The sequence below is a fragment of the Phodopus roborovskii genome, unplaced genomic scaffold, assembly GCF_943737965.1.
Source record: "Phodopus roborovskii unplaced genomic scaffold, PHOROB, whole genome shotgun sequence".
NCBI classification, from domain to species: domain Eukaryota; kingdom Metazoa; phylum Chordata; class Mammalia; order Rodentia; family Cricetidae; genus Phodopus; species Phodopus roborovskii.
Window position 1 is genome coordinate 28682154 of NW_026126540.1, and position 12402 is coordinate 28694555.

Consider the following 12402-nt stretch of genomic DNA (forward strand, 5'->3'; position numbering starts at 1 on the left):
AGTGCAGCAAGTGTCAGGAGGGAGAGAGAGGAGAGCTAGGGACCTGAGGGGTATAGACTCAAGCATCCCAGTAGGCAACAGCACACCCCCTACACACACACACACACACACACACACACACACACACACACACACACACACACACCACTCAGGAGACATACTAAGCCTTTTCAGATACAAACCTGAGAGTCTTTGCCTTAAAGAGAACTATTAAAGCCATGGATTTACAAGACAGAGCAAGAAGAGAAGGCAAAGGCAAGGGCCCTGTAATTGCCTGAGTTGTAGGGAATTACAGTTGTAAGAGGCATGCCAGAAAGAGGCTTTGCAATAGTGTGCCATCGCCATCCCTGTAGGTTAGCTGTGGGCATTGCTCCATCGTAAAGCAGCATGCTATGAGTACAGAGAACCATGTGTCCTCTTAGACAAGTTTTATGTACACTGTTTAAGTGTACTTTTCTGTTTTCTCTATCAGCTGCATAGCCAGATGTAAATTCCTTAGAATGGTGACATGCATTTTCTTTTGGGTTTTTTTGAGACAGGGTTTCTCAATGAACCAGCCCTGGCTATCCTGGAACTCACTTTCTAGATCAGACTGGCCTGGAACTCACAGAGATTCACCTGCCTTTGGGATTAAAGGAGTGAGCTACCATACCTGGCAACATGTATTTTCTCAACTGATAATATTGATAAATTCTTTACTCCCCTTCTGTAGGTGCATGTTGAAGGTTATTCAGAGAAAGAAATGAAAACCTTTGTGGAAGGCAGACTATAAAGACCAAGTAATACATAATTTGTGCATAACTAAATTATGAAAGTGAACGCTTTTAATACTCAGAGATTAAAAACAACAATTAAACGTGGCCTCTGAAACTACACACACTGCTCGTTTTAAACACCTTCAAATATGGCTTGAAGGCAATCTTTGAGAAACATACAAAGCATTTAATGTATACAGTCATATACACATGCAATAGATGTAGAAACACAATGATAGTGTTTTGTTTTGTTTTTTAATCTGACTGGCTACTCTAATTTTTGTAGATGGGGACAACATGAGATGTGACATCCACTGGATTTTCCACATTCCTCACACAATAATTAACATCATGGGAAGCCTCTGTGAACAACTCCCCATGTGCACTACAGTTTGTATGAGCACCTCTTGGAAACCACACTCCATTGCATACAGATAGATCTCCATCTGAAACCTTCTTCTTGATAGTGATGACCTTCCTCTCCCTAGTAAGTGAGACTAGATTTCACAGTAGATAGAGAATGAGTTTTCCTAGGCTCAGTCTACACATACACAAAAGCATAGTTTGACAGAAACACTGTTGAACTCAGTTTAAAAGAAGTATGTTTTCCTTTAAATATTAAAATAGGTTCATTGAAAAACATCCAATCAAAACCACAAGATGAACTCAACAAATGAATGACAAAAACCTAGTTTAACATACTGGAATTCAACTGGGATCTTCCAAACTGGGCAATGAGTAGGGGCACATTTTAGGTAAGAGTGCTAGCACTCAAGAAATGCTTTGTCAGCTCATCGTAAGTGTCTGTGTCCTTGAAGGAAACAGACCTGACATAAAATAAGCCAAGGTAATTTGTTAAATCAGTTGAACACAAGGAAATGGCATATTCATATATGATTTTGTCATACAAATCAATAATTTTAAATTTAATTTTCATGGCACTAGGAACATTGCTTTTCTATTATACACACACACTATTAAGAAGAGTTTTCCTAATAGAAAATCTAGACGATTTTAGGTGTTTTGGCTAACTTGATTCATTGTCTTTGGTTATAAACTACTTTCACTTTGGTCTGCGTTACTGTTTGTACACCATCACATGACATGAGCATGCTGGACCAGATGAAATATTCAAATGGCATGTAGTTCAGCATCTATTAAACTTTACATGCAAATTCAGAACATTTCCATCAGATGAGGTAGGTGGAGATCTCTCCCATCTCAAATGGCCTGTGGTTTGATGATGAACTAACTGGCCTTCTTGTTCTCACATGTGCATCTTTGGCTTCTGAACAAAATTCATGACTTCCAGTGGAAGCCACGGGAAATTGGGGCACCGTTTCTCTATCCTCCTGTTCTTGTAGCTAGTTTCCCTTTTGGATCCTATTGAACATGTCCTGTTCATCAGGTAGCCTTTGTGATTACCCTCATTAATTATCACTCCCTCAAACATATAAATACTGCTGTGTCTCCTGTTTGGTGTGTGTCTTCCCATCACTTGCATTAATACGCATGTGGAAATGATCAAATGAGACACATGAAAGGTCTCAATCCTTTCCCTCACAGTCTTCTCCACAAGTCTGGTGACTGGCAACAACAATGGTATAGCAGCACAGTAGGTACTGTTTATTAAACACTGATGCTGTACCAGATGCTATGCTGAATGTCTATCTTCATATCCATGGTTAAAGTTACACAAGGACTACTACTGGGGCTGGAATTTTGTAGTGTCCATCTGACCTTGAAGGCCATAATCATCCTAGTATGCTGTCCTACTCAGAACATTTCATGGAGGAAGGAAATGGGAGAATGAACAGGAAGGAGGTAGGCGGGAAGTGAAGAGGGAAAGAGACGGAAAGGAGATGGAAATGGAAGAGTGAAAATAAGGAAAAACCTACAATTTTTCAAAATTTCTGAGAATTCAATCAAATAACCATACTCCCCCTAAACAATAACAAAAACAACCACAAATAAAGTTATTGGTAACATCAGTCAATTTCCATTTCTTGGAATCATAACTATAAAAAATGAGTGACTAGCCGTTGTACTTTCTATCAATGGCCCCTATCTTTAGGCAGCCCTAGCAGCCAGCAACAGAGTACTTGCCAGGCATGGGTTTCTTGAGTGCCCATCTCAATCATGATAAAGACTGATGGTTTTTAAACAGTTTATTTTGTCTCAGGATTCAGAAGAGGGCAACTCCATGGGAAATTATACTTCTGTACCAGCTCACAGCCTAGATAGGATTAAGCTAATAGATTTATCTCATGGGGCTGGAGAGATGGCTTGGTGATTAAGAGTACTTGCTGCTCTTGCAGAGAACCAGAGTTCCCAGAACCCATATGGGAAGCCCCACAACCACTTGTAACTCCAGCTCTAGGAGACCCAATACCCGCTTCTAGCCTCTGTGGGCATCCACTTATATGTGGCATATACTCACATAGATACACAATACATATACATGAAAATAGATCCTAAAACAACAACAACAACAAATTTGAGTTCCTTCAGGTGGATACATATGTCAGAGTATCGAAGTGGCTTCCAATCACCTCTTTGTAAGAGATCCCCTTGGGTCCTTGACCCTGCCACCATGGAGTTGTATATTTCTCGTGGTACCTGAGTTCCATGCCTACCTGAAGCCACCTAGGATGCAAAGCCTGAGGTACAAAGCCTATCAAATAACTACCCAGGTTGATGTTAAGACCCCCCAGAATCCAAACAGTGAAAGGAGAGGATACAAATTGTCCCCCAACCTCCACACACACACTGTATCATGCACACGCGTGCAGGTGTGTGCACGTGCACACACAGAATTAATTAGTTGTTAGTTAATTAAACTCTTTCACCAGACCTGTGGAGAAACAAAGGGGTTGAAAGGAGACAACTTGATTGAACTATAATGGTTAGTCCTACTCAGCAGTCCTGGTCCAAAAAACACTTGAGAAAGAGCACAGCTCTTGAACATGTAAGTTTGACACCATGGCCACCTGGCCTGTGAGACCTTACCGCTCACTCGCTATGAGCCAAGTCCCCCACAGTGACCATGTGACAGTGCCAGCCTTTCTCCAAGCAAAAACAGCTCTTCTCTCTTTCCCAATCACCAAATCATCTCAGAAGATAAGTGATTGAGAAAATGAAAATAACCCAGTCTAGGAAATTTCTTCCTTAAAGTGATGGAGAGCAAAAAAATAATTTGCAGACTTCAGAGCTTTATTAAGCAAACAAGCTGATCACAGCATATCTCCCAAGGATCAGTGTGCTGTGAAATCAAGATAAGAGCCCTTGGCTTAGTGAATAAAAAGGTTTCTGATTACAAGTGTTATGCAAACTCAATTACATTTTATTTAAACAAATTTTTGTCTGCTCCTACTGTCAGAGCATAATGAATTAAATGAGGAATGTGACCTTATGTTTCTTTCCCAGAAAACTATAACCACAATTGTGTTTGTCAAATTCAAAGTATGACTAGTACTCTGTATTATACATTGTTTACTGTGAGCATATTTCCTACCATATTATCTCATTTAAAGAATTCTGGAATCCCTTAGGATAATAAGTAAACAACTAGTGTCATTTCAATTCTGGCTTTATTATTGCTACTTTAGTAACTAATGCACATAAAAATGATATTAAGACTGTTGCTATTACATAAATGTCATGGAAAGGATGATAAGAATATGTACCATGCTTCATAATTGGCTTTTCAGGGTTGATATCCTGAGCTGGGCAGTTTTTCTCATGTGTGGTAGTTAATAAATAACTGCTTACCACTGGCATCTGTTGAAAGCCTGTGTCTCTGGCTGTGATGTGAGTGGGCATCTGTGCCCTCCACAACATTGGGCTTTGGTAGAAGTGGCTGTTGACCTTCATACATCATCATGACCCGGCATCCTTGAAGTCTGCCTATTGCACATTCATTGCTTTACAGAGGAGTCAAAGCCTGTGATTTCTCCATATTTCACATTTCTGGAATGGCAACTTATAAAGGTCCACACATGACCTTTAGGGAACAGACTGGCTAATCTCTCTTTCTCAGTAGCTGTCTGGAGCGCTTTAGCACACAAATACAAGGGCAACAGCCTAAATAGAAGCTGTGGAAATAAAGAACAATTAACTCTCTTGTGCATTCATTAAGGTCATGAAAAAAAATCATCTTTTCCCAACATGCAATGAGAACAGCTCCCTATCTCTTTTGGGACATTTGTTAGTGAATTTCAGTCCTAAATGTATTGTTAGGATTTGTGGTGACTAAAGCCCGAAGACCTGCCTGTCCTCTGCCCAAGTGGGTATGTACAAGCACATAGGCTTATTTGATTGGATTCTCCAGTGTACAAATGACTAGTAGCATGTCCAAGAGCTATAGACCTAGACTTTACACTAAGCACCCTGGAAGTTGGGTGTGCATATGAGCAATATCTCTAACAGCATCACTGCTTTCTTAGCTTTTAGTTAATCCTAGCAGGGCTGCTTTTCTGGGTAGAAAGCTTCTGCTCCTTCTTAGTAGCTCCCTTATGCCTTATTCCTAATTCCTGGTCTTTTCATTGTTCATAAAAGAGTATTGACATGGTTTGCTCCTGTAAAGTTTAAAAGAAAGAAATCACAACCATTGATTGGCTCTATAGGATACAAATGGAGAGAGCTGAGTCTGAAAATATTGCAATTTTTTTATTCCATCATTTTTTTATTTAAAATATTAGGCAGCATTGATTATCTGTGAAAGCTAATCTTTATTGTTAACTTGACTGGCCTTGGAGTCACCTAGGAGACACACCTCTGAGTTTGTCTGTGAGGTTCCCAGAGAGGCTTCATGGAGGGATGATACATCCTGAATGTGAGCAGCACTGTGCCAAAGACTGCTGTTGTGTGACACTATCCCTGACAATAGACAAAAGTAAGGATATCGCCCAAGTCTAAGCTGGTGAACCAATGAATTTTTTAGGTGGGGTAGGGAGACTATATACAAATGTGTGTGGAGGAGTTGGAGGAGTTAGTTACAAGAGTAGAAATTATTCAAAGACAGCTACACCACCAAAAGTCTACTGATTATAGGTAACAGCTCGCAAAACCCAGAAAACTAGGAAGCACCGCATAGCATGCAGGCAGATCAGCGGGCTGGAGAGTGAGCTGGTTAGCTTTGTTTTTTGACCAAGCTAGAGTCATCTGGGAAGAGGAAACCCTAACTGAGAAAATGCATCTATCAGATAGCCTGCAGGCATATCTGTGGGACATTTTCTGGGCCCAACTTATCGGGGATGGTGCCATACCAAGGCAGGTGGTCCTAAGTTGTATAACAAAGCAAGCAAGTTCTTTCATGGCCTCTCCTTTGGTCCTGCTCCCAGGGTCCTGCCCCAGGTTCCTGCCTTGACTTCCCTTCATGGTAGACTATAATTGGAACATGTAAGCCAAATAAACCCTTTCCTTCCAACTTGCTATAGATCATAGTGTTTATCACACCAATAGAAAGCAAACTGGAAGGATAGTTTTTGTTTTTTGTGGGTTTTTTTTTTTTGGTTTGTTTGTTTTTTGTTTTGTTTGTTTGTTTGTTTGTTTGTTTTTTTGAGAGACATACATGGTCCTCTGGAGAAGGGGAAAGGGAGACAAGATCTCCTGAGCAGATTGGGAGCATGGAGGGAGGGGAGAGGGAGTTAGGAGAAAGAGAAGGGGAGAAGAGGAGGGGAGAGGTGGGCATGAGAGAACAGGAAGAGTGAGACAGGGAAAGACTAGTGGAGAGCAAGAGAGGGAGCCATTCGAGGTTTAAGTAGAAATCTGGCACTAGGGAAATGTCCAGAGATCTACAAGGATGAACCTAACAAACAATCTAATCAATAGTGGAAAAGCTACCTTAAATGCCCTTCTCTAATAATGAGATTGATGACTAACTTATATGCCATCCTTAGAACCTTCATCTAATAGCTGATCGAAGCAGAAGCAGACACCCACAGCTAAACACTGAGCTGAGTTCCTGGAATCCAGTTGCAGAGAAGGAGGAGTGATGAGCAAAGGGGTCAAGACCAGGCTGGAGAAACCCACAGAATCAGCTGCAAGGGGGAGCTCATGGACCCCATTCTGATAGCTGGGAAACCAGCATAGGACCCACCCAGACCACCTGAATGTGGGTGTTAGTTAGGAGGACTGGGCAGTCTATGGGGCCTCTAGTAACAGATCACTATTTATTCCTAGTATACGAGTGACTTTGGAAGCCCATTTCACATAGAGGGTTACTCTCTCAGCCTAGATACATGGGGAAGGACCTAGGCCCTGCCCCAAATGATATGATGGACTTTGAAGATCCCCATGGAAGGCCTCACCCTCCCTGAGGAGCAGAAAGGATCTGGGCTAGGGTTTGGTGGGGGTGATAGGGGAGGATGGGAGGGTGAGGGAACTGGAAATGACATGTAAAACAACCTTGTTTCAAATTTAAATTTAAAGAGGGGGGAAAAAAGAAGTGAGCTGGGGTAGAGGGCATCTTGTTTAGGCACTGCATGAGATCTGCAACTCTCCCAAGCAGCTTGGCCGATTTCTGCTTCTTCCAGACAGTTCTGGCCTGAGCCTCTCTCACACTCAGCATTCTTTACAGATTACGAATGCTTGGAGAGGGAGGGGCCTACTAAATCTGGTCTGCTTCAGGGACATCCTAAAACTACTGAGTTGGTACCTTTCTGAGCTAAAGGAACTTTTTGCTGGATGGAAAGCTTCACCTCCCTTTAAAATAACCTGTTTTAATGAGCTTCCCTCCAAGATGGAGGCTTACTTCAGAGGAAACCGCTGCCCAATAAGTAGCATCCCAGACTGAGTTAAAAATGGAAATAGGAAGGAGGCAGATGAACACCAGCACTGATGTTTCTCTGCTTCTAACCACTGCAGAGTGACCAGCTGCCTCATGCTTCTGTCACTGTGATTTCAATGCCTTAATAGACTGTGCCCCTCAAACATGAACCAAAAATAAAGATCAGCTTCCCTAAGTTTCTTGTTCAGGATTTTTTTTCACAGTACAGTAATTAATACAGTCTCTAAAGCTCATATAGTCTCAAACATGGACTCTTCTCCATGTGGAAGGGAAGCAGGAAAATGGTCCTAATTAAACACTATGATCAATACGAATGAAAACAACCAGTTACCATAACCTGCTAGAATGTCAAAGGTAATCTCTAACACAGAGCGCGCGCGCGCGCGTGCACACACACACACACACACACACACACACACACGGTAATAAACTATCAACAAGGGTGATGGGAAACTGGAAATTTCATTCACTGTTGGCAGTAATGTGACATTATGGGACCATCAGGCCTGGAGAGATGGCTCAGCCATTAGGAGTACCTGCTACAAAATCATGAGGGCCATAGTTAAGATCCTAGTACCCACAAAGCATGCAAAGCCCCATGAACCCCCATAATCTGAGATTCTGGTAGCTGGGGCTCAGGAGCTTGCTGTATTCTAGAGTAACCAAGAAATGAGCCCCAGTCTCAGAAGGGAATTTCCTCAGAGGAACAGGTGGACATTGATGGAGGAGGACTTGCTCTTCTGGTTTCCTCACACATGTATGGGTGTTTCTCCCCCCCCACACACACACTGACATGCAAAGGAAGGAAGGAAGGAAGGAAAAGAATTTGGAAAACAATTTGGTAGTTCTTTGAAATATTGAATATAGGTTTACCACATGACCTGACAATTCCTTTCCTTTGTACAAGAGCAAACCCACGATCTGAACAATGTTATTTATAATGGGAAGCACATGGGAAAAATGCAAATGTCAGTTAACTGATTAATGAAACAATGTCATGCAGCTATATGATAGAATATGGTTTGGCATAAAAAAGAATGAAGGTCTTATACACATTACAGCATGGGTGAAGACTGACCATGTACCAAAGGTTTAAAAAAAGACAGAGAGAAAATGTCATATATTACATATTTACATTTACATTAAATGCCTAGAATAGGAAAATTCACAAAGACAAAATAGATTAGCAGTTTCCCAGAGCTGAAGGTTTTTAGGAAATGTAAGTAATGGCTAATGGACTAGGGCCCTTGGGGTCCAGTGTTGAAAGCACTCCAGAACACCAATTCATTGGAAATCCAAGCGTACATGACATCAGTGTGTGGAATATAAAGATTTTCCCCATGGGATGGGGCAGAACAGACGTGAAGAGGGGCTAAATGGAGAAAGCACTGGGAACCTGCATGGGATGTTCATCTTCTCCCACAACTGACAATGTTCTCAGAAAAACATTCTCATCAGAAAATCTATGTCTTCTAGTAAGCTTCCTCAGATTGGCCTTGACCTTGTTTCTCAGGCTGTAGATGATAGGGTTCAGCATGGGGGTCACAACACAGAAAAGCACAGACACTAAGATGTCCATGTCCAGGGAGTAGCCTTCACTGGGTCTGTCATAGTTGAAGTTGGCTGTTCCATAAAAGACCACCACCACAGTGAGATGGGAGGCACAGGTGGAGAAGGCCTTTCTCCTGCCCTGGGCAGAGGGAATCCTAAGGATGGCAGAGATGATGAGCATGTAGGAGCCTGCAGTGAACAGGCAGGGGCTGAGGCCGATGGTGGCACTGGACACGTGGAGCACGGACTCATTGACAGAGGTGTCTGAGCAGGAGAGCTTCAGGAGCAGTGGGATGTCACAGAGAAAGTGGCTGATCTGATTGGGTCCACACAGGGTGAGTGTGGCTGTCAGTGCCGTGTGAGTCACAGAATTGACCAAGCCACACAGCCAGAACCCGGTCACCAAGCAGACACAGACCTTCACACTCATGAAAACTGGATACTGAAGAGGGCGGCAAATGGCCACATAGCGGTCATAAGCCATGGCAGCCAACAGATGCTCACTGGCAGCTTCTGTCACAAGCAACAAGATATGGTAGACAATATTGTCTTAAGACATGGTTTTCTAGTATTACCTTGACTCTGGTATAGCTCGTGTCAAAGAAATTAGAGTTATGGGTGAAACAACACATTGGGATATGGAGGGAAAGTCTGGATGTATTCACGTTTCCCAGAAAAGTTAAATGACAGTTAAATGAATGAAGACTACCAAGGCCTAGAAGAATGGTTCCTGTGCTTCAAGGTGGCAGGAAATTGTATAAGCTTGGTTTAGTCGATGTTGTACTCAAGTCTACATACTTCCACAGAAACATATAAACACATCTACAAAATTTAAATAATAAAAAAGTAAAATTCAGAGATTGGTTGGGATTATTTGAGTGCAACTGTATTAGTTACTTTTCTGTTGCTGTGATAACATATCACCATCAAAAGCTACGTATGGAAGAATATGTATTTTGGCTTATGTCTCCAGAGAGATAACAGTCCACCAGGGCCAGGAGACACAGAGGGAGGCAGGCATGGCTCCCAAAGTAAGAAACTGAGAGCTCACCTCCTCAACTTCAAGCAGGAAGCAGAGAACAAACTGGAAGTGACACAAATCTTCACTCTCTGGGTCTGCCTCCAGTGACATACTTCCTGTAACAAGGCTACACTTCCTCAACATCCCCATAGCAATGGAGGCCAGGTGCCCAAATGCCTGACCCTATGGGAGCATTCCTCATTTAAACCACAGTGACTGATCTAATTAAAGCAGCATGCAAATTCAGAGACTGTTCCCCAGAGGAAGATGAAGTCTGAGATCAGACCACACCTAGGATTCAACCTGCCATTGCTAGGTCTAAATGAAAGGGTCTAACCATTAAGGGAAAGGTAGCCTTTGTCACACAACAAGAAACTGAATTTTGCCAGCTTGAAGAAACTTGGAAGCTAAATCTTCATCAGAGAGTTTTTAAATACTCTGCCCCTCCCCCCATTTTCTCTTCCTTTCTCCTGGCTCTACCTCTCAGAGAATAAAGAGTATATATAAAAAAAGGAAATTTATATTATTCAATTTCCTATTTAGGAGCTCCATAAATGAAGAAAGACAAGCTGGGATCTGGGACCTGCATGAATACCAGTTTTTTTCAGCTAAAGCCATCACAGTGTGTGTGTGTGTGTGTGTGTGTGTGTGTGTGTGTGTGTGTGTGTTCGTGAACTCACACCCACACTCATGAGCAAGTATGTACATTGTACCAGAAAATGTGTGGACATCAGAGGGAAGCTTCTAGAAATCACTTCTTTCCTTCAGCTATGGGTTCTGGTGATGATGAGCCTCTGGTCCTTTGGCTTGGTGGCAAAGCCCTTTACCCATGGAGCAGTTGGCCAGCCTATAGTAGCTAATATTGAAACAATTTAACTGAGCTACAGCCACACCCATTCACTTACTACATGCTGTGTGTCTGTGCTGAGCAAGTAAGCAGGAGATGATCTAAAAGCCCACAAAAACCTAAGATATTTACTTTCTCACCCTTTACAGAGGAAAGTTCCCCAAGTCTTTGTCTGAGTAATTTTGGGGTATGGTTGTGACTTTGACAGTGCTGTTTAATCTAATTTAAATTTCAAAATCATCATTTTGCCACTTGTTAACCTTGACCTTAAGCTATTTACTTAGCTTTTAAAGTTTGAGTTTTGTCGTGTTTAAGATGAAGTAATGCCAGAATTACAGAGCTTTTGTGAAAATTAAATCAGGAAATGAATAACAGAGCAATGGAATATTGGGAGGTGTTCAGTTGGGGAGCACAGACTGTCTTGGAGTTTCCATTGCCACGAGGTAACACCATGACCAAAAAGCAAGTTGGGGAGGAAAGGGTTTAGACTTACAATCTCACAGCACTGTTTATCACTGAAGGAAGTCAGGACAGGAACTCTAATAGGGCAGGAGCCCAGAAGAGGGAGCTGATGGAGGGAGCATCATGGAGGGATGCTGCTCACTGGCTTGCTCCCCATGGCTTGCTCAGCCTGCTTTCTTATAGAATCCAGGACCACCAGCCCAGGGGTGGCCCTGCCCACAATGAGTTGGGCTCTCCCCCATCAATCACTAAGAAAACGCCTTACAGCTAGACCTTAAGGAGTCATTTCCTCAATTGAGGCTTGTTCTTTTCAGAAAACCCTAGCTTGTGTCAAGTTGACATAAGAGCACACAGCACACATACTGCCTCTCCATTCTGCCCACATCCCCACTTCAAGCTCCCTTTTGAGATGCTTTTTCTCCATCTTAATTCATTACCATTTTAATCACCCAGAAGCAACCAGTACATAATTAAACCTACACATTTTTCCCTTTTTATAAAACAAATACTCACGAACAACCCTTACCTTCTGTCTTTGTGTCATGGTTACACATTCTGAACATATTGTTATATGGTTCCAGTAAGGAAGGAAGGCAGATTTCATCACTGACAAGTTTTTAGTAATATGATTTCCTCTGGAAATATTACTCTGCAAGTCACACTATAAAGTGTTTAATAAAATTAGGGCTAGTGCCTCTAAATTTCCTTTTCACAACATTCCCCCTCAGTTGGAAGCCGGGGACTGACATTTGCTGGCTCATTTCTCTCTTCCCCTGCCTATGTCTAAATCTTCAGCAAAAGCTGTTGATTCTCTCTCGAAAATATACTTCAATTTATGAGTCTATTTCTATTCCTGTGGCCAACCATAAGTAGAATTTACAGGCTAGATCCCTCTCGTTCTTCAGGTGTCAGCTTGAATATCACTTTTCTGAGATTTTAAAGCTGCATTATGTAGGGTTACATATGGCCACATTCA

General features: G+C 42.1%; 1 protein-coding gene across 1 annotated transcript; it reads right to left on the reverse strand.

The window, feature by feature from the left end:
- Nucleotides 1–8917: 8917 nt before the first annotated feature.
- On the reverse strand, nt 8918–11980 carry LOC127232970 (olfactory receptor 5V1-like). Its single transcript, XM_051199283.1, has 2 exons — nt 11953–11980; nt 8918–9645 (listed from the first exon to the last, which is right to left on the reverse strand). Exons 1-2 carry the CDS (start codon nt 11978–11980, stop codon nt 8918–8920), a joined length of 756 nt encoding a protein of 251 aa, XP_051055240.1.
- Nucleotides 11981–12402: the final 422 nt, after the last annotated feature.

Bases quoted from the DNA above. Each gene is read 5' to 3' on its own strand.
- LOC127232970 (XM_051199283.1), bottom strand. From the start codon at position 11,980: ATGTGTAACCATGACACAAAGACAGAAG. The intron at 9,646-11,952 runs GTAAGGGTTGTT...CCATGTCTTAAG, and splicing joins CCATGACACAAAGACAGAAG to ACAATATTGTCTACCATATC.